Raw genomic sequence first — 26,183 nt, 5'->3', positions numbered from 1 at the left:
ATGTGGTGTTTCCCAGTTCTAGACCAGGATACCCACTTACATTTCTGCTTTGATTTTCCACATTAGCAACATAAATGTCTAATAATAGTGCCAAATAAACATTTTTTGAAGATGATTCAATTTGAAAACATTTAATACAGCAGTCACTGCAAAAAGAACCACCTGATTAGGGAAAATGTCATGATGAAAAACACCTTTGTGTGAAAGTAAAATTTACCCCCTTTCGCAACTGCTCAGAAGAACAGTAATTTCACATGAAGGAACATCTTTTTGTTTGGTTTTTGTCATGCAAGAATGCCTGCAATGGAAACACTTTTCTACAGTTCTCCAAATTAAAATCTAGATTTTTCAAAGGGATGCTTGTGCTTTTCTTTTACATGTCTGCAATGTTTTTCAAACAAATTAAGAGCAATGTAAGGTATTAAGTAATTCCTCTGTCTCTCAAATCCAGTCATACTTATTATACATACAGATGCAGCCATTCAAAGTGCGCAGTACAGACACGTACCGGAGGTAATCGGCTACGGCGTCGCAAAATACCGCGGTGCGTGATTGGTTGGCCGACGGGCACTCGTGGTCCGTTGGTCTGTCGTAGAAAGACTTACTGTAAACGTCTTTACTGTGCCCGTTGTAGATATTGAATTTTACCACTGAAGGGAAATCTTAGTAGCTGAGCATAAAAAGAATGAACGCGTGTGAAGGCCATAAACTATATTAATTTTGGAACATAAACATACAGTATATAGCTGGTCTTGGTACTTTAAAGAAAAAAATACACACCAGTATTCCATTTCTCCCTAAACATTGTAAGCTTCGAAGTCTTTAACTAATGTGATACCGGAGTCAACAAGCATACTTTTAGAATTTGATTAAAAGGGAATATAATATGGAATCGCGTATCTCAAGAATTTAATAACGGTATGATTATATCCGTGTACTGCGACAGGGCTGTCTAGGGCTGTTTCGGCTGCCTGTTCATGCGAGCTGTCTTGTAGCCTACTGGTCTAGGTGCGTGACTACCAACTGGCAGGTTGTGTGTTCGAATCCAGCTGGTGCTGGACTTTTCTTTTAACAAACATTTCTTCGAAAAAATAGGTAAGCGATATTATGGACAATCAATTGACTTTTATATTTCAAAATATCGCAACATGATCGATATTTGTGATATTTTGAACATATCTTCCCTTCTGACAGCGGTTCCTGCTTCTATTGTGTGTGTGTGTGTGCAACAGAGTAAATTTTTATAGAGAAATGGAGGCTGGACAGTATGCATTACAATATAAACATTTATATTGATTTAAATCGTGTTCTGATTTAAATCGCAAATGCGTGTTTAATTATGTGTTTTTAATCATAATCAGGCTAATGCATTTCTACATTTTCTGTATGAACCAGCTTAGAGGTTCATACAGAAAGACAGCTTGTGTATAAATTGAGTGTAAGGTAATTTATGCTTCTAAAGTCATGGTCAGCATTTATTATTGTACTGTGCTGTAAACTTTTTCTGTGCCTAGTCACATTATTTTATAGCGTTTTTATTGCATTATTAAATCCGGTGGCGCTGTGTGTTAGTTTCCTGACTCCCATTATTTAAACTGCGACACTGATCATTCATCTCTAAATAAACTTTATTTTATATAGCGTTTTAAGGGAATAGGTAATTAGATTGCTCATAAACCTAATCGCTTTTTCTACATAAACACAGCGTGATTGCTCTCTGAAAATGCTTTTCCTTTATTTTTAAAGTAGGCTCAGATTTCAACTATAGATCGTATTATTACAAACTTTCTTGGAAAAATGTATTTTATGTAAACCATGTTTGCTATTAATTCATTTAGGGCTAAAATACGTTCATTGTCTTCCAATCGAGTCGAGTTGACATTGGAAGCCTGCCACACCCGGACTGTTAAACCAACGCATTAGCACGTCAAAGCCCATTGAGCCAGTATTGGCTTTAGTATTCCCCCCCTCTCCCCTCAATTCAATTCAATTCAAGGTGTTTTATTTGCATGACAGATGGGTACAAGCAGTGTTGGGTATGTATATTGTAACGCTTACGGCAGACAGGCACTGTGTAAGAGCCGGCGCACCAGAGCAGCGCACCGAGGGAGCGTCTGCATTTATAACTTAGTTTTTAAAATTAGTCAAGCAATATGAAGCATCTCCTTTTACTTAGTGCCTGAGCATAAAAAGAATAGGAGCATACTGCAACGCGTGTGAAGTCCATAAACGATATTAATTTTGGAACTTAAACATACAGTATATGGCTGGTCTCGGTACTTTAAAGAAAACATACACACCAGTATTCCATTTCTCCCTAAACATTTTAAGCATCGAAGTCTTTAACTAACGCGATACCGGAGTCAACAAGCATACTTTTAGAATTTGATTAAAAGGGAATATAATATGGAATCGCGTATCTCAAGAAATTAATAACGATATAACTATATTCATGTTGCAAAAGAACTGCAACGGACATAAAAACTCCCTTGCTTTTAACAGAGCGTTCCATAATTTCTAACTACGAAAATGCCAGGTGAAAGGATTTGTAAACATATTTTGTTAAAGCAAGTCAGTTTTTTCCGCAACACATAAAATACATTTTTCCAAGAAAGTTTAGCCTTTGTCACTAATGAAACCACTAAATAAAGACATAAATATAGAAATCTTAAGATTTGTTTTATTTAATGTTGGTAGCAGGATGAACTGTCAGAGTGTATATTTTGTCACAGAGTTGCTGCAAGATGTTAACAGTGAAAAAGGTATTTAGAAATGACTTATTTCAAGATGAAAATGTTCAGAATAATTGCAAATCTAGCAGGATAGAGAAAGCACAGAAAACTGGCAGTTAGATTGATCAGATTAGTATGAAAAGTCATTTAGCAAAGGGAATGAGAAGAGTGACAAACTAGTATACTTTAGATCTTTTTTTCTGAACCAGGGAAAATCTGATCATGTTTCCCTATAACAATAATAAAAAACTTTATTTGATATATCACCATTAAAGGTGGCATCTCAAAGCAATACAGTAGATGTAAAAACAGATAAAAGGACCACAGATTACAAAGTAAATGCATATAAGAAAGACAAGCAGTTAGAGGTGCTACCAAAATTAGAAAATGAAGCAGATACAGACACTAAGTCTTCTGAAAAGAAAGGTTCTGAGGTTAGATTTAAACTGGCCCTGGTGTGTGTGTGTTTGTGTCTGTCTGTCCTGTGATGGACTGGCGCTATGTCCAGGGTGTATTCTGCCTTGTGTCCGTCGCTTACTGGGATAGGCTCCAAATCCTCTGTACTGGATAAAGAGATTAGAAATGGAAGTTAAGGCACTGTGTGGATGGAACTATACACAGTGTTAGAAACCCACTATGAAATGGCAGCATCTCACTGAGAATAAAATATTTTATAGTGCTGGCTTAAGGACCCAGCCTTTCCACCTCTCTTGCACATCAGTATCCATACCTAGTTATTTAAACAAATTGCCTCTAATTATAAACATCTTAATATGCTGGCTCTGTGGATCCGCATCAGCTATGTTTGCCCATTCCTTCAATTCATGTGCATCCAACACACAGTTCAACGCTAGCAACTACACAAAATCTAAAATATGAGCTCTACTTGCCACTTACAATACCAACAGTACCAGCTAACTTTAGTAGTGACATTTTCATGGATCTTTTTAACAATAAAATTTACAACATCAGACTTCAGACACAATTAAACAGGCCTCAAAAAAGTCTGGTACAAACATTTTCAGCATGGAATAAACCGTTACTTTAATGGTATAAACCTTAAATGGATTCATATTCTCAATAAGATTTGGTGCTCAGTAACATGACTTAGAAAATGACAGAAGACATACGTATCATGCTTATCCTTCTATTTTTCATAATCATAAACTCCTTAAGGCAGTTACATTTTCTCTGTTCTGACCTGGAGTTACAGAGAAATTTAAATTCTAATAAGAGATTTGTAATGAGGAAAGTCATACCAATCACTCATACAGTACCAGGATTTGCAATTACAATACAAATACTTTCTTTCTGTATGTGTTTATTTTGCAGTTTGAGTCTATGGCATTCCTTTGGGGGTCTATACTCCAAGGCATGACTTTTTTATGGGAAAATGACATTTTTTTAAACATATATTTTTGTGGTAGGAGGGCGCAAAACATCAGTATTTACTGCTATTAATTACTGTACGATTTATAGTTGAAATCTGAGCCTAGATATAAAGTTAGATATAAAGTTAAAATCTCGACAAAGCAATGTAGGAAATACAGAGAAAATAAATCCTTTCTGACATCTAAAATCAGTTTCGATCAAGGTCTCTAAAACAAACAAGAAAAAGAGGATTTTCGGAGGGCAATTACGCTGTGTTTATATAGAATAAGTGATTTATGAGCAATCTAATTTCTTGTTCGTTTAAAACAGTGAAATGTCAGCTGCAAAAGATCGCACCAGAAACAGCACTCTCTCTGCCTGTCATAGACGTTCAGGAAAGGCTGAATGAAGTCATGTCAAGTACAATAATTCGGTGATCAATAATAACAGTTGTAGGACAGTATATAAGGAGGATAAGGATTTTGAAGTTGACTCGAAATCTGATAGGTAACCAGTGCAAGGACTTGAAAACAGGTGTTATGCATCCCTGATAGGATTCTTGCTGTCATATTCTGAACATATTGAAGATTGCTCAGTGTGGATTTAATTTCCCCAGTGAACAGGATGTGCATTTATTAATTCTAGAAAAAAAGCCTTTCTTGATTTCTCTAGTTCTTAGTTTCTGCACATGAATTGAAGGAATGGGCAAACATAGCTGATGCGGATCCACAGAGCCAGCATATTAAGATGTTTATAATTAGAGGCAATTTGTTTAAATAACTAGGTATGGATACTGATGTGCAAGAGAGGTGGAAAGGCTGTTTCCTTAAGCCAGCACTATAAAATATTTTATTCTCAGTGAGATGCTGCCATTTCATAGTGGGTTTCTAACACTGTGTATAGTTCCATCCACACAGTGCCTTTACTTCCATTTCTAATCTCTTTATCCAGTACAGAGGATTTGGAGCCTATCCCAGTAAGCAACGGACACAAGGCAGAATACACCCTGGACATAGCGCCAGTCCATCACAGGACAGACAGACACAAACACACACACACCAGGGCCAGTTTTCCCATAAACCAATTAACTTACCAGTATGTTTTGGAGTGCGAGAGGGAGTCATATCACACATATGGAGAAAAACCATGTAACCCAGAGAGAACATGTAAACCCCACACACACAGGATGGCAGGAATTGAACCTAGGACCCCAGTGCTGCAAGATAGCAATGCTAACCACTTTGCCACCATTATAAATGGATGGATATCTTAGTTATCTTTCTAGTTCACAGGTTTGCATGCATAATTTAATTTTGAAAGCCACTGAGACATCAGGTACTACTGTTGTATTTATGAAAAAGAAACAAAACAAAAAACATACTAACAACTGTGCCATCCTACTCCTTAGTTAATACATTTTATTATTCATAAACAGTTAACATTGTTAGCAAAATATTTTGAATTATATTTAACCCTATTTTTTCTTTAGTTTTGTATTTAACTTATTATATGATAGTCAGACTTAATGTATATTTGAACAATGAAAATATATTTTTACAAGATTTTACATTAAGCACTTAAAATTAATATGGTTAATAATAGTAAACTGTAACATGCTGTAACAAGATCGGTTAAACTGCGAAGAAAATGCTTTCAGAGAAAATGTTTCAGGTGTGAAGAACATAGATCTTTCGAGCTAATGATCAGGTGACCCGAGAGAGAGCGAGAGAAACACCAAGGGGTGCGGAACCAGGGAACTATTTACATGGAAAACGGGCGATCTCCCCAGACTGTCCGCCCGTTTCACTGTTACCTGGATACCTCTTTATTTAGAACTCACTAACACTGATTTTTAGTTTAGAAGGATTCAAGTAGGGTTTTAGATGAAAGGCAGCGACCTTAATCAAGCCCAAATCATAATTGAACCCATTCAGAGCCTACATTACATTTTAGCGTTTCATTCTGAGCAGAAGACCCTCACACCTGAAGAAGGGGGGGGGGTGTTTTTCGCTGGAAATCTCGCCTGCTTCTACTTTACAACCGGAGTGCTGGCTGTGACGAATTAAACCGGTTTTACAGGTTTCAATCACAGACCATGTGACATGGGAGTCAGGAAACTAACACACAGCGCCACCGGATTTGATAACGCTATAAAAACGCTATAAAATAATGTGACTTGGCACAGAACAAGTTTACAGCACAGTACAATAATAAATGCTGACCATGACTTTAGAAGCATAAATTGCCTTACACTCAATTTAAACACAAGCTGTCTTTAGCCCTCTAAGCTGGTTCATACAGAAATGTAGAGATCCAGGCTCAGAACACACAGCTTCATTAGCGAATACATATGCAGGACAACTAGAGAAGACATTTTTACAGAGGATGGATTTTTAGAAACATCCCATCAGTGACATCACTGAAGTCAACTCCCAGGTACTGTAACTGTCGTGTGGATAGTTTCACAAGAATCAGACAAAGGTTTAAGCATCGCTTGTTCTAGATAAAACTGCAAAAAAAAAAAACAACAACCTATAATGTACTTCTTTGCGGCTCTGTTTGCCCAAATCATATATTCACAACGTGAAATCTAGAAAATAATATTACGTAACCAAAATCCGCAATATGGAAACAGAACCTGTGTAATTGTTGATAGATGATGTACTCGTAACATTTTTTCAAGACGAACTACAACATTTAAAAAATGACTTGTATGTACTTGATATCTCTAATCAATCCACGGGTCCCAGCACAAAACGAAACTAAAACGCATACCGTTTCACGCTTCTTATTAGTTGCTCAAAAGTAATTTGACCGTATGAAATGCATAATATAAACCTAGAAACATATACGTGAGCAGTACTTAAGCACTGTAGTATCGGTGTTAAGACATACCTCTCAAATACTGTAAATCAAGTTAAAAATATCAAGACCGATTCTGGTCATAATGAAACCATGTTTCGTGTATGTTTTCTTTAAAGTACCGAGACCAGCCATATACTGTATGTTTATGTTCCAAAATTAATATCGTTTATGGCCTTCACACGCGTTGCAGTATGCTCCTATTCTTTTTATGCTCAGCTACTAAGATTTCCCTTCAGTGGTAAAATTAGATATGAATATTCAATACTTAAACGGGCACAGTTAAGACATTAAATATACATATACATACTGTATACAGTACAGTTTGCATACGGTAATATGTTTATGTTACGCGATTAAAAAATAAATAAATAAAAATGAAAAGTCCAGCACCAGCTGGATTCGAACACACAACCTGCCAGTTGGTAGTCACGCACCTAGACCAGTAGGCTACAAGACAGCTCGCATGAACAGGCAGGCGAAACAGCCCTACACAGCCCTGTCGCAGCACACGAATACTTTAGATACGCGATTCCATATTATATTAGCAGAAAAGCTTAAAACTACCACTTTTTCACACGCTATTTCACATGCTAGTTAAATACTTCGATGCTTAAAATCGTTAGGGAGAAATGGAATACCGGTGTGTATTTTTCCTTTAAAGTGCCGATTCCTGGAATCTGACTGGCTGACACCCCTCTGAAGTGGTTCCATAAAATCTGGTATACGGAAAAGAAAGCGTTGATAAATACAAGTGTCTTTTAATACACTCTTTGCTGTGCTCTTGAGGATCCTTGTGATATTTTAAGCTCTAGTTGAATGATAGGTGTCGCATTTTAAATCATTTTCGTAGTTAGAAATTATGAAACGCCCTGTTAAAAGCAAGGAAGTTTTTATGCCCGTTGAAGTAAAACAAAATGCCTGACAAAGTATGGCTTGGACAGATTCCAAGTGCTTGTACAAATGTGCTAAAGAAATTATACTTTGAGTATACGGCTTGTCCAAAGTCATCCATTATTAATACTATTAGTAATATCTTCAGTAAAGGCTTTGATGCATAAATATTTCTGATAAAGGTAGGTTGTGTACTTTTGTCCAACTGAGCAATCTTGCTTTCATAAAATATACCAACATTTGAATGACTGATGATTAACATGCTGTAATACACAGTTCAAAATTAAAGGCTCAAATGCTGTACATGAGAGGTTAAGCTCCCCCTGGCGGTTTTACAAGGCGACGCCGGATAGTTAGCCACGTGACACACGTGAACTGCGTGATACCGCGACACGCCCACCGGGGTATGCCGCAAAATACCTCACCCATTTTGAATGGCTGCATCTGTATTTTAAATTAAGTTTATTTTAGGTATGTTACCTTAGATCATTAATACATTTAGATCATTCTTATACCGTTATGGCTATTGAAATGTCTTAGGATCTAGAAACAATGGATAGGGAACTGAGGTCTGAACTGAGTGGTCAGTGACCAGAGAGACAATAGATCAAAAGAAATCTTCTGGTTTACCCTACTTGACTTCCTTAAAAGTCATCATGAGTGAGAAACCCAGGATAAAAGACAGTCACAGTAGAAGAAAGTAGAGACACATGAAGGACAGGTGGAGAGAAAAAGAAGAGACAGAAAGAAGAAGCGTGCCAGGCGAGAGGACCTTGTTTAAGAGAGTTTGCCATATGTTATTTTAGGAAACTCTGATTTCCTTTATAAGGAATTCCCAGGTTAAAGACTTCTCTCCCGGTAAGTGGTGCTTTTTAGAATATGGAGATAGGGTTCTATTCACTTTGGAGCATCCTGATTTACAGGAAGAAAGCTTTAGATTTGGGTTGTATTCTGTTTTATATATGATGCAGGTTTTTCTCTTGTTAGTCTGTTATGTATCATGTAGGATTTTTGAGCACTGGATTAGCAGTCTGTGTTTTTCTGGTTGGTCAGAATGTAGACTTCTGAGATGTTGTATGTGTAACATGTATCATTTAATTTTGTCATTGGGAGACAGGGAGACAGCCTCTTCCCTTCGTGTGTGTGTGTTAGTGAAGGTGCAGCACTGTAACCCCTGTCCCTGTGTGTGTACCTTTCCCCGATTTGAGTTAATAAATGCCTTGTTCGGCCCCATTTCCTGAGTCCCATGCCTGCTCCATTCCGTACCGAAACCTGCGGTCGTCAAAATATTTTCTAATTTCCTAAACCTCCATATCTGTAACAAAACAAAAGTGCTTTCGAGGTCAAAAGCCACTTTATGTAATTTATGTTAGATACACAATTAAGCTTTTTTTTTGGGGGGGAAAGGGTAGGGGAGTTCAGATATTCCCCAGGACATCTTTTTTTAAAAGACAATGAATCTTTGGGGATTTCATTTTAACCAAACATGATTCCTTTCCGATCTTCCTCCCGACTTTTTTACCTGTTCCCATGCAATTTCAGCCAGCTCTTTCCTGTTCTGCAAAATAGCCCAAAGGAAGAGGTCTCTAGCTGGATCCTCTAGTGTTTTCAATGTTTTCCCCTCTGCTGTGGAGGCGATGTCCTGCAGCTCAGTTTGAGATTTGGAATCAAACTGTAATTAGAAATAACAGGAGTTATTCTATTCATGTCCAAATAATTAAATGCATGTAAACTGCTATATATTCACTGTTTTTAAAAACAGAGACACGATCTCACATTACAGTACCTACATAAGTAACTGTACAAGTTATTTATGCAGGGAACCTACTGTGTAGCTGTAATGGATTCAGTTCGGAAAGTAAACGTTTCCTACACTTATGGCACCTTTAATGTCAAGTAATTTTCAAACAAAGTTAGTTTGATATTGCTTCAGAAATAAGTTGCTGAGGTTATTATAGAATGAATGAAGGTGAACAGGAAAAAAAGCTGCAGGTCACTAACACCCTTTGTCAATGAAATTTGTTACCAATGGACTACTGTACAGGCAGTGGAGAAAATAATGGAAACACCTAACAAAAAGGACTTGTATTTTGAAGTAACACTAGCAATTCAAAGGATTCACGTTTCATATTGATTTTAATACTAATTACCAATATTTTCCTGCTATAAATGACACCTTAATATGGAAGTCTTCTAAATAAATTTGCAAGTGCCTAAAGCAACATGAGAGATCTAACAGATTATGAAAGAGCTCAAATAGTTGGTGCTTGAATTGCAGGTGTATCAGTGACAGAAACAGTAAAAGTATTTAATATATCAAGGGGTACAACGTTAAAATAATTGATGACATAAAAACAAAGGAACAGTGGTTGTAAATCAAAGCTCACCGACCACATAACATTTTGAAACTGTAAAGCGGGTCACTTTAGGCTGCTGTTACAGATAGCCTATGCCCCATATAAGTTTAAAATCCAACATACTGTAGGCTTATTAGTTCAATATTAACAATAACCTTATTGAGAGAAAAAAATAAATATTTTAAATATAAAAAAATAAAAATTGAGTAAAAACTTGGCGTTCAACTCATAAGTCTTCACCGATTACCTCGACCCGATGAGTAACTATTCTGCGTGATAAACTTATTTTCTCAAATTTGTTTATGCTCTGGACAAAGAATATCTACGGTTTCTATCATACGCTCCTTCAAAAGCTCCCCTTCAGAGAGCGGCTTGCTTTGTTTAGCAATTTTATATGCAGGCAGGTAGCTTGCCTTTGTGCTGGCCTCTTGGATAGTAGAAGGGTGAAAAAATACATTTTGCTGAGCCTTTAAACTAGCGGCTAGTTTGGAAGCTCTATTAGCCCACTCTTCGCCTGACAGATTGCTAGCATAGTTAGCATGTTTGGTAGAAAAATGCCAACTGGAATTGTATTCTTTGAACACTGTGACACTTTCCTTACAAATTAAACATGTAGCCTTTGTTCCAACCTCTGTGAAAAACTATTTTGCAGTCCATTCTTTGTTGAACACTCGGCATTCACTGTCAACTTTCTACTTTTTCACTTCGCTCATGTTGGCACAGGTTTCCTCACAGTACGATGGACCCACTCTAACTGGGGAATCAAATTGGTAAAGCAGGGGTTCCCAAACCTTTTGGGTCCATGCCTCCCTTGACCTGTCAAATTTTCCACATGTCTCCCCTGTCTCAAAAATAATTTATATGGCAGTGCGATATTTTACAAAAGATTATATTTTACAGAAGCTAAATTTGAAAAGGAAATGATGGGTCAATGATGGGTCAAAATAAAAACAAAGTTGATTTATTTTTTATTATTTTGAATCATTTTCAAAACCAAAGAGGGTGATTAAAATAGTAAAAATACTTGACAACACAATTTATTGAAATTATTTGAATGTGAAAACAATTTGAAAATATAACAAAAAAGTCAACATCTTTGTAAAATGCAAATAAAATGACTTAGAAAAAGTAAACATTTAATATCAATGTTTTTTTTAAAAAGGGGGAGACATTTTTTATTCCTATTAATGGGTAGGTGGGCTTGTTTAATAAATTATGTTAACATAATTCACCAAAAATACTGGGTAGTATTTTTTAAATGGTAATGTGCATCTCCTTCTCAACATGGACTCTTAATCTGAACTTGGATTTGATAACCGCAAGTGCTGCAAACCCAGCGTCACAAAGGCAGAATTCACAGAGCTTAGTTGCTTATTTCTGGGTACACCTGCTTCACTAAGCTCCAAAATTCAGGCAACGACACAGAAAGAAACTTGGCCTTCAATGTGGCATCTGATGAAAGATCAATAAATTGCTCCTCCTCTGTAGTAGTGAAGTTTGATGGGCACTCTGCATTGAAGGGACCTCTGACCCAGTTGTACCGTTCAACATCTTCTGAAAAATACTTCTCAAAGTGAATGTGGAGTTGTGATAAATGCTCCACAAACACATACTTTAATTCCTCATTCAACTGAACTTAGTTTTCTTCCACAAACTGCTGCAGCAGAGTTTTTTTAGTTTCCTTTAGAAGGCCGAAACTCTGTCTGACAGTTGTAAGATGTGGGTCTCACTACCCTGCGGGCACATGTTCAGCGAGTTCAGTTTTTCAAAAATGTCACAAAGGTATGCCAACTTTAAAACAAAGTCACTGTCAAGTAAGTTTTCAGCACTGGGGTGATTTTCTTCTACTAGATATGAATAAAGTTCCCTCACGTTTCATTTGTGAGAGGAAGGACTGAAGGTTCAGACACCAAAGAGTTCGGTCATCATGAAGACGATCCTAACGCTTTGATTAATGTTTATAGAACTTCATTTAGAGCAGGACTTAGGTGCTGGGATGCGAGTGCTGCCCTGTGGATGATGCGGTGCGTCCACACAGCGTCAGGAGCTTTGTTACATATGAGCGCTTGTAGTCCATAACAACCTGACATCGAGTGACCACCAATCCATGTACACACCAACAAAGTTGGTCCAGTCAATATTGTTTGACAGTATCGATGATCTCAAACAAATCCATAGGTTTGGTACCAGATTTAAGATCTTTCCAGAACAGAAGATCTTCAAAAAATATGTTGTCTTCGTTTATACACCGCACATAATGGGCATCAAATGGGTGTCATTGTTGTTGTCAGTTACTTCATCCAATTGAATACTGAAATCCTTACCTTTTAGTTTTTCAGTCATCTGCTCATTTATTTCCTCAGCCATATCATGTATTCAATGACTAATTGTATTATCTGCCAAAGGCATGTTTAAGAGTTGTTTAGCAGCAGACTCCCTCACCAAAATATGGACCATATCAATAGCAGCCGGTAAAACAAGTTCTTCTGCAATAGTATGAGTCTTTTTGCCTTGTGCTACTAGGTATGCAACTTTGTATGATGAAAGAAGAGCTTTGCTGGGGATCGTAGTGTTTAGAAAAAGCAGCTTTCCGTTCATTCATTTCTTTTAGCTTCCGCGAAAAATACTCATGAGGCATATCACTCCCTGGTTCTTCAATTTTGATTGAAACCATTTACAGATAGGGTTACTGTATTGGCGTACCAAGAAGCATGACTTCAGTCTTGTCGCGGTTTAAGGAAATTATGAGCCATCCATGTTTTTACGTCAGAGACGCAATTAGACAGTGTAACGTCAATGTCAGATTTGGTATCAATGTAGATCTGAATATCATCAGAGTAGAAATAATAAATTAGACCATGTAAACTAAATAGTTGACCAAGGTTGAACATGAAAATAGACTTCATGAGTCCAGTTTCACTGCTAAAGCCCCTAAGAGACAGACAAATTGACAGCGATCAGTGAGGTAAGACATGAACCATTTAAGAGCAGTGTCAGTAACTCCAAAAGTTTCAAGATGAGAAAGTAAAATATCATGATTATAGTGTCAAAAGCAGCACTAAGGTCAAGAAGAATAAAGGATAGAAACAGAACTCGAGTCAAAAGCCATAAGAAGATCATCAGAAACTTTAACCAGGGCAGTTTCTGTGCTGTGAAGTTATTAGAAACCAGATTAGTGTCAGGAGTCCTCAATGAAAAGGTATACGGATCCTGTGCTGACGCCGGAGTAGGTAGATGACAAGGCAGGCGAAAAATCCAATACGTAATGCGAGTTCGTGGTCCAGTGGAAAAAGGTGATTCAGAATCCAGGAAGTACAATTGAAGCAAACAATCTGAAGCAAGAGGCGAGGTCGTGGTCAAAAGGCGTAAGGTAGGTCAAAATCCGGGAAGTACACTGGTGGCAAACAATCCGAGACGAGAGGCGAGATCCAAAGTCGAAAGGCTAAAGGGAAGTCCAGAATCCAGAATAATACGAGGTATGGAAAACGCCAGGTAGAGCTCTTAACGAGTAGACTCAATACCGAGCAACGGAAAGCAGGTTAGGATGGTTTAAATAGTGCGGCTTGGCACTTGTTATTATTAACCCGCTGCTGGTACTGGTTGGTTCTTTTGTGAGATGATCTCCACTGGCTGATGGTCATGACAATTAGAAGGGTTTGAAGAGGTTATTTGCAAAGAGACCATTATTTAACTGAATTATAACATATTCTAAATTTTTTGCAAGAAAGGGTAAGTTGGATATAGAACTAAAATTATTTAGGTTGTCCAGAGCCATATTTTTTTGGCACAGGGATAACAACAGCAATTTTGAAGGCCTTTGTTACCACACCCATGCTCCTTTGTCACTATCATTTGTCAGATCACTCATTTGTCATAATTATAGAATAAGGGGATCCACATCATTCACCACTTAAGTTCAGCATCCACCCGGCTAAAATGCAATCGGTGATTATCCCCACTACAAAACGGAACAGGTGAGAAATTACTTTAACTTTTAAATTCAGGGTCAAATTTAAGCAAGCCTGGAAACACTCCTACTCTTACTAACAGCCCCATATGATCTTAAATGACACATGTATCAAAGAATACATTAAAACTGTACATTAAAATGTACAAAAAAACTGTACATTTAAATACATTAAAACCAATGCTGTTTGAAAATCCACTAAGCTCAATATCTGCTGCAAATTTACATGGCTAGTTTTTCTCATGTAATACATATCTCACAATTAAAAAGTTATTTATGTATGACTCCCAGCTTACTGTTGGAGGTGTTGGGTTTAGTGACTTTATAATTACACAAATGTACTTTCTGCTTGAATACAGCCCATTTTTCTGAGTAATATTAAGCTGTATTCTGGAATGTACTTTAAAGTCTACATACTGCTACTGACAACTATAGTATAAAAAACAAATATCAATTAATGTCTCTTCATAACAGGTAAAAGTTAATTTAATGCTAAAAGGAAAATAATAGAATTGCTTCATTTTAGCTGTGGAGCCTTCTTCACACCTGAAGAAGTACAGTACAACATGTCATTATAACATATATTACAAACAGTTTAAAGTTTCTCTGAGCCATTAATAACAGGGCAGGTTTTTGGATATTACTACTAATTCTTACACTGGTTGGAAAAATACTAGTCTTTGATAATATCACAAAACCTACCATGATGTATGCTACCATTGTATTTATTTACTTTGATAAACAGAATATATTATTATACAACAGTAAAATATAGTGAAAACATGACAAAATCAGAAACAATAGAAGTGAAAGTAAAGAAAATGTGTGTAAATCATAAGTAAAACCAGTGATGACAAAAGTTAAAACTGCCAATAAAAACAGCAGTGAGCAGTGCTTTCTGCCTGAATGTGAGTGGGAAGTGAAATAATCAATACTATTGATTTAGGAGTGTGTTTCATAGTGTTTCATAGAATACTTCTGGAGGGAATTAATAATTCAATTTTCATTTATTCAATTCAATTTATTTTTATAAAGCGCCTTTCACAACAAGGTTGCCCCAAGGCACAATAATGGGAAAAAGCTGAAGGTCAAGCATCTCTATGTGCTCCCCTCATCTGAAGTTGTTGACTATGCTTACCATAATGCGGATGTCATGGTTGGGTATTTCAAACCGGCGCCGAGGAGCAGGTAATGGGTAGAGGGGCTGTGTGTAGCTGCCTAGGAGCAGACGCAGCTCTTCAGACACGTGGCTCAGTGTGATCCTTTGCTTGCTCTTGAGGTCCTGCCCCTTCTTCCCCTTTTCCTCCTTCAGCCTTTTGGCTATCTTGCGCAATATGAGGCTACCAGGCAGGAGGTTGTTGTAAAGCTCCAGCAGGATGTCCTCAGTAAGGAACTCCTTCAGGCTGACCCCGTTCTCCAAAAGAAGCTTAACAAAATCTGTCCTGTTCCCAATGAGAGCAGACAGCGTGGCCTGATGGAGATCACTAGACTGTGGGAAAGAAACAGAAGATGCACAGATTAGTAGTTTTGAAGTCTTTCTTCTTAAAAGAGTTGTGTTTCTTTTTTGTTCTTAAGCTCTCCCTCCCAAAAAAGATAGACTGTGTCATAACCACATTTTTGGCAGACAAGTCTATTAATGAAATAGTGATTTGTTGTAAAGTGCTATTCGGTGTGTCAGTACTGTATATGAACAAACAGGTTTGGAAATACACCATTTTCTCTTTAGGTTTTGTGAAGATCCGTTTTATTAAGAAAGGTTACAACCATAGGATTTTGTTTTTTACTATACTTTTTAATTCTGATGTAATTATCGCAAACAACTCCTTCCGAACATCTTAATATGACAAAACAAGACTGTGTTTCAGTATTGCATCAGTTCAGTTCACCACTTTTTCTCAATGTGAATTCTCTCCCTTGTTGCCTTTCCTCGTATTTCTCTTTAAGAAGACTCTCCATCACCTTGGTTTGTATTGGAAAAGTCATTTAATATACTCTAAATAAAAACAACATTAGCAAAAAAAAAACAACAAAAGTAAAATTACAATTGGCAAAAATATGCTAATATCAAATTCGGTGTCTCTCCAAAATCCAGAGGAGTTGGAGTAATGTATACATTGTTTCTCTGTCAAAGCTGTTTTGTTCCTACACTAACGAACAGTGGTGCTATTTAAAAATACTTAAGTGATTGGTGAAAAGATATCAGTAAATGAAGGCTGACATTTATTTTTGAGGTGGATTCAAACATGGTGTAAGGTGGAATGAGCTGCAGCAAAACCAAAATAATTGCCGATCGTGTGCTTCATCAGGATCTCTTTAACACAGCAATAATGCCAAATTGAAATAACCAGAAAGCAATGTTTTTCTTTTCCAGTCCTGGAGTAAGAAGAGAAGAGGAGAACTGACCTTCCACTGCCTATCCTCAGTGAAGATTTCACTCTCGGCGATGTCCACACGGTTCCAGGCCACAGCCAACTCAAGCTGCCTTTCCCAGTTCCCGTGACCTAGAGAATCACTGGCTTTGGAAGCTGGGGTTTGGGAAGAAATGGAACAACATGGATCAAAACAGGTATCTACTGTAGATGTTTGAATACAGGCAGCAGGTCAAAGTAAATAAGAAATTTCTCTACAACCTGCCAATCATTAGTACAGTATATGATTAACAGAATCTCACTAGTTCTATTTTCCTGTTAATTCGTTTTTATTCTGCAATAAAGCCAATAACATCATCTGAATGGAAGTAAAGAAAGCCTATCCATTTTATAACTGTGAGCAGTTTATATTGTGTTTCTGCATACATTTTTACTTGTTATATTGACCAACTATTGTGGAGAGAAAAGGGTCTAAATGCACATACTGTAAACACAAATTCAGAATAATAATATTTACTGAACATCTCTTTGTGATGTTCTATACATTAGGAATCGTCTTACTGAAAGTAAAATGTAATATGAAGAAGAGTAAAAAATATTGAATGTATTGACTGAAATTTTCACTAGTAAGTATATAATCACATTCGGATCTTACCTGACTCTTTTGAAGTCTAAAATGTCTATTACTATCTGCATTCACTCTTTGTTTTTCAAAAATACCCAAACAACAGCATCCGAACCGTAACTGTAACAAACTGAGCCTTACAATATGCAGCAGTGGTTTCTGCTGTGAGGGCTGGAGGAGGCACAACTTTGTGAAAGTAAGTGTACCAATCGTTTATGAGTATGAAATCTCTGCATCACTAAGCAGATGCATACTGACGATCTCCAAATCGCATTGAAATGTAATGAGACATCATGGTTTCTTTCAGTTGACGGTGCGATTATTCATTGCATGCTGAACTCTTGGTTATCTTCAGCAAAATGAGGCTACCAGACGGGAGATTGTTGTCAATGCCAATGAACTGCTGCGCTACCTTTGATGTCTGACAAAGTCTTTTTATTTCTGCTTGCATGTTTGGCCTCTCTGGTTTGTCTTTAGCTTCCCCACCAATGCAGCTTGATTCTTGGAAGCATCTCATGTCCAACATTTTCAGCACGAAGTTCAAGTAGGTAGCTGAATCAGCATGCATAGGCTGCAAAGGACACCTGAAGAAGGCTCCCCAGCCAAAACATTGTGTCTCTGTTCTTTTCTTTTCAGCATGGAATAAACCTTTATTTGTACCATTTTCAGTATTATGACCCAAGGTCCTTTGTACAGGATGCTATTTTGATTTAATCTCTGAATGACTAATAGTCTCTGATTAGGAGACTCTTTTCCTCTGGCCACCCATACAAAACTGGAACAGATTTCAGCATCTGCTGGCACTCACCACTGAGTGAATGCTTTGCCAAATGATGTGGCCTGTGACTACTTTCAGTTACTCAGCCTGGCTGAGGGACGCAATATCAAATTGTTCCTGGTTCCATCTGTAGACAATGTCAGCCATGTTACTTGTTCTGCTTAAAAAAATTGCTGCCAAATTGACTGTCTCGTTTTCCATGTCTGACATCGTTTTATTCATGGTGCGTAAAACTAAAACAAACGATAGGCACTGATGGGGAGGATGGTGGTCCACCATAACTCAAGCTTCATTAAAACACAAAGGCAACAGAAGGGTACAGCCAAGGAGAATGAATGGAAACATTGCCCTTTCGGCAGACCCTCAAGCCAGCCAAGGCTTCGACTAGACTGATGCTCGCCCCATTACTGACACACACAGTCCCCTTAACGGCTGGTGAAACCCCGATACCTAGAATCAATACGCAAGTCCTTCCTCCCACTTTTTACAGTTTGCAGTTCTTAACAGTGCACCTAGGGGGGACCCCTTCCTAGCAAACACTACAATATTCTTTCCTCTGACTTAAACAGCGTATACCTTTTTTAAGACAAATTATTAGGTCAGCCCTTGGACCACCTGGCGCAAGCTCCCAGACCACTGGTGGTTTGCAGACCACACTTTGCAATTATTTTTCAAATTTTTCAGGTCTTCTGTTAAATTCAGCTAATGTTTATGAATGTGGAGGCATTCATTGTCCATCAGTCTCCTTAGAGTCATCTCTGCTGGTCTGTCTGTCAGCCCTGTCACTAGCATGAAATCTTCAAATTTGGCCTGAAGTTATCCACATTTACAGTTAGATTATCACTAATCCTTCTGAGGGTGGAATATTGCCTACATCTTATTCTTATGCTGATTCCACTGTGGTTTAAAATGACTGTACAGTGAGGATTAGACTGCTTCTGACACCATGTTTTGGATTAAAATAATAGTGATGAATATGCTGTGCTTAAACCAATACCATGTTGAAGGCAACATCAATAGGGTCAAAGGTACTAACCAATAATCCCAACAACACAGGTATTCCATTGTTGTACCTCACCAGATGACTATAATTTTACTAAATCCAATAGTATATTAAACTGATCAATATCAAACGTTTAATAAGTATATAGTATTTTAACTGATGTTATTAACTCTTGGTAGTCCCTCAGTGAACAATCAATCTGTATTATCACAGAAGATCAATTCACAAATATATTCTATTACATTTGTAGATTTATTATGCATGTTTTGGTGTAGTATCAATAAATTGTGTATATTATATATGAGGAATCCATGTGTATGAGTGTAAATTATTATGTTTGATTCCTAAAAGTAATCAAAGCACTCTCACAATTTTCTGTTCCAATTTACAGTATAATGGTTACAGTAAATTAAAAAAAAATTAATTTGGGCAACGGCCAGAGGGATGCAATGGGCAGGAATGTCAGTGTCCAGGTAATTCCAGGTTCTTAGGTGCACAACAGTTGACAATATGATTTCTGTGGTTGTGATATTCAGATAAATTCTAGACATAATTGACAATGTCCTGTGCTACAACTAGTCACTACCACCGCACAAGATTAGTAAATCTGATTGAGATATCCCCAGAATTGGCATGGCCCTGCATCTCAAACTACCTGCAGGCTGCTGTTGCCAGATCAACACAGTAAGACCAGTGTACAGCACAAAAGCTTCGAAAACTACATGTCAGGCTTCTGGCAACATCGACAATGGCTGCTTAATAGTGGTGGTCAGTCAGTCTTTCTCAAAATATTTTTTTAGTAATAAGTCTGGATTAAAATGACTCATACCTTATGTTTGGCAAAAGCCACATCAGGACTCAATAAGACTCCTCTGCTTTCTTTTTTTCTAATTTTCTTAAAGATTCCTGTTTACTTTGTCAGTTCGAAATAAGCTATATATTATGTTATATATTTCAGTTTTCATACTTTCACTTTAGATTACACTTTAGTGTAATATTGTAGTATAAATTAGAATGATAGCGAAGAAAAGGTATAGGCCTTTATGGTACAGGGGCCTGTTCATTAGGAGTCATTTTTTCTCTATTTGTTTTCTAATTGCCTAAGACTTCAGCTTAGGGGGTTCTACTCTGAATTCCCCAGTTGAAGTGTTTAACTATAATTTACATTGTCGATGTTCACTTTTCACTGGTCTTCACTGATTGTTTATACCAACAGTAGCTTCTTTCTTTTTCAAGACATTCTGTATTTTTTAATTTTGTCAGAATTTTGTCAGATATTCACATGTGAAGAACTCTAGCTGTTCTGTTTTTTGGACATATGCAACATTATTTTCTTAGAGATTCATTTGTTATGACTTAAGAGGTCATAAAATTTCAAAATGATGGGCAGAAGATATGATAGCAGCCAGAGTGCTCCTGTATGCCCACCACACACCAGCTATCAGTCTGGAGGACAACAGAGTGATGAACCCAATTCATAGATGGGGATTATTAGGAAGCTATAATGGCAAAGGCCAATGGGAAATTTGGCTACGATGCCAGAGTAACACCCCTACTCTTTTCAAGAAACACCCTGGGATTTTTTATTACCACATTTTCTTAGCCGTGAAGGCTTGTCTATGAATCATACAATAATTCCACAAAGCGAATGTAGCAACTTTCGTAACTAGCCTACTGTGTTTGTCAATCATAGTCGTGTACCGTCTGAGCAGATTCCCACACACTTGTTCCAGTTGATTTCATGCTCATGTACATTGTACGTATTAATGTTAGCTGTTCTGCAGCGCTTTTCCCCCACATAATTGAAACTGTTTCCTTAGCACTCGGTAAGAAGGCTCCATGGCCGAAATGTTGTGTTCTCTTTCTTCTTTTTTTCAGCATGGAATAAACCTGTTACTTGTTCCTTTGCAGCCTACGCATGCTGACGCAGCTACCCACCTGAACTACATATGTATGTGCCCAGCAAAATGAAAAGTTGATCGCCAGTGGCACGCTTGGGAAGAGGACGACAGAAAAAAAATCCTCATTAATTTCTCCCTCTTAAATCTGGTGTAAACAAGAATTTGTGCATCTCCGGAGATATCGGTGGCCTCGTCAAGTTGTAAAGAAAAATACACACTAGATTTTATCTTAGCGATCGCCTGCTCTTCCACGTTTCTTGCCATACGCCCAATGCGGTTAGACACGGGATCATTTACACTGGTATTAATGCTAGCTGCTCTGCAACGCTTTTCCTACACATGATTGAAACCGTTTCCTTAGCGCTCGGTAAGAAAAAAGTTTCACCTAACTTGTGTGGTTTCCCAATTATGGCAATCCAGTTAGCTACGACGAAAGATGCCTGAAGTGCCTTCTGGTTCATAGTGGTGTTTTTTTTGGAGGGTAGATTTTTTGCCTCTTAGCTCCTGTAGTTTAAACTGCAAGGTTGAGTGTCTGGTCTGCAAGTGGCATAGCAGTTTGGAGGGCTTGAGGTTTTCCTTAGCCAACACTTCGCAACACACCACAAATAGCGGTCATGCATCCTCTCCATCACTTGTCTGTGTAAATCCATACTTTAGGTACTTTTAGTCATTTTCTCCCTTTTTTTTCGGTTCAGAGTTTTCTGCTGTGCGTTTCTCCACTTTATCTTTAGCTCTCACTCTAACAGTGCCACCTATTAAAAAATGCTCCACTGCTAGGCTAATCATGACTACCTTGCAGAAAAGAAAAAACCGCTACAAATATAAATGCAATCATGGCCCACCAAATAGAAATCAATGTAGCACCCTCGCCGGGTGCACCACAGAGCAGGCTGGGAGTTGTAGCCGGGGGATGGTCTGTGGGCTCACAGAGTGACCACTAAATCACCCTACTAATATAAATAGTCTTAACCAAGTTACCTGGCTAATGTAAATAGTCTTTACCAAGTTACCTGGCTAATGCAAATAGTCTTAACCGTGCAGATGTATATAATAGTTAATCGTTTACCTCTGTTTTTGTCCTTTGATGTGTAACCACCCTGAACCTGTGTTTATGTCCTGTTTACCGCTGTAGTGTGTGTGTTAACCTTTGGTTGATTCTGTCTCAGTTGCCAATTGCACGACCCCCCCAGGACTACCCCCAGGTTAAGGACCCCAGCTCTAAACAACTAAAATTTTCTCTCCTAGTTGCTGATGCATTTTAGAATAGGGAAATAATTCCCATTCACTTTTGGACATGCATCTTATAGGAAGGATGGTTTAGTGCTGTATTATTTTTTACTTTGGACATGTTTTGGCTTGTTAATAAATATTTGTCCTAATTTGCTTCTGATTTGTTACTTTTCCACCAGAGCTGTGCCAGAGAATTCATGTGTCTAAAATTATACCCACTCCATTGGATTGATTATATGTGACATTTTGCTTTTAGTTCTTTGTTTAACTTTTTGTATTTCTTACTTTCTATTCTTTCGGACACACCCATAAATTGTAACAATATTGTCATGATCATAATTTGAGGATTGTCTGGACTGTTTCTAAAGTATAGCTAATAGTATTTTATAGTATTTTTATACTAAAAAAATGAAACACTGTATATTCTATAAAATACTATGTTTTTTTGGCGTTTAAGATGCCTTTCTGTATGTATAACAGGGCTCTGTGGTGTTGAACATAGAATAGGCATGATATCACACCCCTGAAATCTGGACAGTAAAAAATGTCTATGCAGCACAAGACCTGATCTTTAGGTATAGCAGAGTCTGTCTAGGGAATGGCACTACATGTGCCCTGAGGTTACAAGATACATGTGATCGAATCCTGGCAGGGACAGAGCAGAGTATTGCTTTTCAGGTACGTTATGTATAAATTGAAAAACAAACTTTTCACAGAATGCCCTCTGTCAACATGCATTCTGAGAAACAGAACTGGTACCTTTCAAAAGTGCCTTAAGAATGGCAACATCCACATCACTGCGTCCTTCTTCATCTATGCGGAAAACAGTCAGAAGCTGCTGCATTCTGATAATGTCTTGAATCTAAGAACACAGTACAGTTTGATTATCACCAGATACTTGGTTTACAAATATATGCACCTAAATCAAAACCTCAACATTATTCAGATGAACTTAAAATTAAATATAAACATTAATTAAAATTTTTAGAAATAAAGCACTGATAGATTACGTAGATTCAATTAATTGCAAACTACGGTAAAAATATTGTTGGAGAAAACCATTAGACAATAATGTTGGGAGCCTTAAAATTATATGTGAAACTAAGTAGTAATTCACCTATCCATTAGCAGACTCTTATTCCTTGTAATTAGATGTAGCATCTTGGGGATGATCCAAGAAGAAAAGCGGAACAGCACATTGTATTGGATCACAGTCTGTTACTTTTGTGCCAACCCAATAAGAGTTATATATTTTTTTAAATCCTTAAATTGTGACTTGTCAGAGGTGAAAACTTTTCAGGTCTGTATTTATCAAACCGTGATTTCGTAGGTCTTTACAAAAGATAATAAAATCTACTTATTCTACAATTGAAATTGCTGGCTGGCTGTTCATTAGTGTAGCTCTCACCTACTCTTTTGTCTCAACATATTTTTTTTCAATTGTAGGGTTCAAATATAACAAATTCTTTGCTCATGATTCGGCAATGAACGGGGAACCATCTTCCTCATAGAGATATTGTATATCCTGAGGTTAAACCTTAGAATAGGAAGTCAAACCTAATGTGCATGTCTTTAAGAGGTGGGAGAAAACTGGATTGTTTGACAAAAACATAAACAAAGTTTGGATAAATATGCAGACTCCACACAGCTAAGTGCTGAAGGCTGAAATAAAACCCAAACCAATGGGCCTCAAAGCTGCAGTCTGGTTGTGGATATAATATCCTAGAACTATAACTAGAACTAAATTGTCTATGTACACTGTCTTTTCACAGTGTTACTTATTTTTGAAGTACCACAGGTCTGACATTTCTCTCTCTTTAAGAACCCTTTTTTTACCTTCTTAGTCCATTCTATGATTTTAAGTTCAGAGAAGGTGTCATATTCTTTAGAAAAGAATCTCTTCAGTTGTTTCTTGATGAGAGAGACGGTGACCTGAGACACAGGGAGGTTGGCTAGTTGTGCAATGACATCAGCAATCCTCCCAGAACCCCCCAGGATGACACAAGGGGTGCCATTAATCACAGCATTGTAGATTGTCTGCAGGGTGGAAATAACAAAAGGAAGAAGCGTGTCAGAAAAAAACATTCTTCACTGGCACAAAACTTTTGTATGTTTTTCAGCACATTTTTAAAAAAATAAAAATTGAGTTTCCTTTGTCCACATTATTTACTGAATACATTTGAGTACTTCACTTTGGGTCTGAATTGCTATTGCCACGCAATCCATGTGCTCTACTTTAGGAAAAATGCAACTTTCTATATGATTTCATCATATACCCACAACAGAACCTTGTAGTTTATGATAAGTGCAAAACAATCTTATATATCCTATACTGTATACATAACTATATCTGTAAAAAACCTGAACACTAATAATTTATTATTTGAACACTTTCCAATGTACATTATGGCATTTATGTCTCATTTGATAGTTCTCTCCATTATTTCTTTATATGTGTTTTTATATCTCTGCATATATATGTCTGGGGAGCAATAAAAAAGAGGACATACTTCATGGGTTGTCCTCCTTTCACTTGGTACTTACTTTTGCTTTTTTTGCCATTTACATTAATTGCAATGTGCAGTAAGTGATAGACAGGGTGATACACATCACTTACTGATACACTCTACACATGGTGTAGCACTTACTGCACATTGGTACATAAGGTGTATAAACTAAATGTTCGACTGGTCTGAGCTATGATCTCATAAACAGCAAACTCACATTAAGTGTCCCAGGTCCTCCTTCCAGTACGACACACACAGCAGGGATTGTAACTGATCCATCTTCCATGGAAATAGAATAATAAGATAAAAAGAAGGAATGAGTGAATTTTCATTATATAAAATTGTATATGAAATGATTGAATAGGTAAGGACAATAACAGATAATAAAAAACAAATAATCCGAGTTGAGCAGGCTGTACAAGGTGTCTAGGCTCAGTCACCTCGGTTCCCAAGTGGCTGCTCCGAGATTAATTTCTCCAGCTTGCTCCTCAAGGCAATCTCCACTCCATACTTCCCGTGAGTGCCATCATCCACTAGGATGAAGTGGGAGTGGTTGATATCCAGACAGGAAAGTCGGCCCTGGCTTGTCTCATCCAAGGGGTAATAGCCCGAGAATTTTCCCTGTAAACAAGAAGGACGGTGTTATTCACTGTGGAAAAATATGGTTTATACTGGAATGTGAAAGTGAAATGCCTGACCAATTTTTAACCTTTTACATCGGGGTATATAAAATGGTATAAGTTATTCAGCTTGTCAACACATAAGAGACAGAGACACAGGGCAAATAAAAGAAATTAATCCATTCATCCATTTTCTAACTGCCTAAGGGAATTTTTCTTAATTCCTTGTCTGATAAGTATTTTTATAAGACTTTAAACACTTGTGTCTTGTAAATTTCCACTCCAGCAGTTGTGAAAGTATGTAGTTCCACTTTTGTATGTATATGCTGAACTGTCATGTCTGTTGTAATTACAAGGCATAACTGCCATATGTGTCACGGATGTCGGAAGGGCAAGCCATGGAATGGCCAGGAGAGCAATAGAGAGCCTTTCTGTAGTAGTAAAAGGGACAACACGGAGGTTAGCCCAGGCTCAGGGGGTCGGATGATGTCTGTATAGAAACCTAAGCCCTCGGGTGTCACGCCCTCTGCTGCCAGAGGGCGCTCCTTCTCTGTCCTGTCCCTAGTTTCCGGTCTGCTGTCCTTCCCGTCCCTCTCTTTCCCTTTGGCTTTATATTTCCGGGTCTTGCAGTCTGTCCTCGCTCAGCATTGACGTTCGGATGTCCTGAGACCCGCCTAGCACCAGGGCGCCCCATGTCCGCTCCCTGAGGGCATAGGTTTCTATACGGCATTCCTGAACTCTTTGCACTAATGAGCCCGGGCCTTTTTCCCGTCTCGCCGCTACGCATATGGGTCTCTTTCCGCTCTCCTGCTCCCCTCGGTTAGTCCCTTTGGACGTCCGTGACATCAGGCAATGGACGTGGGGCGACCTGGTGCTAGGTGGGTCTCAGGACATCCATACCCTCAATGCTGAGCGTGGAGCAGAGCAGACACAGGAAGTAAATAGGCTACACAACAAGACAGACTGG

At 37.8% G+C, this 26,183-nt stretch overlaps 1 protein-coding gene across 2 annotated transcripts in view; it reads right to left on the bottom strand.

Moving 5' to 3' along the window:
* trpm2 (transient receptor potential cation channel, subfamily M, member 2) overlaps nucleotides 1-26,183 on the bottom strand; it is an 85,724-nt gene that overhangs the window by 43,096 nt on the left and 16,445 nt on the right. For both annotated transcript variants that reach the window (XM_088607254.1, XM_088607253.1), the window contains 7 exons: nucleotides 25,037-25,217; nucleotides 24,814-24,875; nucleotides 23,926-24,126; nucleotides 22,849-22,951; nucleotides 16,587-16,708; nucleotides 15,322-15,672; nucleotides 9,382-9,531 (listed from right to left, as the gene is read on the bottom strand). In XM_088607254.1, coding sequence (XP_088463380.1) covers nucleotides 9,382-9,531; nucleotides 15,322-15,672; nucleotides 16,587-16,708; nucleotides 22,849-22,951; nucleotides 23,926-24,126; nucleotides 24,814-24,875; nucleotides 25,037-25,217 — 1,170 coding nt within the window. The remainder of the gene's footprint in view (nucleotides 1-9,381; nucleotides 9,532-15,321; nucleotides 15,673-16,586; nucleotides 16,709-22,848; nucleotides 22,952-23,925; nucleotides 24,127-24,813; nucleotides 24,876-25,036; nucleotides 25,218-26,183) is intronic.

This window comes from Lepisosteus platostomus, chromosome 14, assembly GCF_059453375.1.
Source record: "Lepisosteus platostomus isolate fLepPlt1 chromosome 14, fLepPlt1.hap1, whole genome shotgun sequence".
In the NCBI taxonomy this organism is placed as follows: domain Eukaryota; kingdom Metazoa; phylum Chordata; class Actinopteri; order Semionotiformes; family Lepisosteidae; genus Lepisosteus; species Lepisosteus platostomus.
This window is presented reverse-complemented; position numbering and strand designations above follow the sequence as displayed.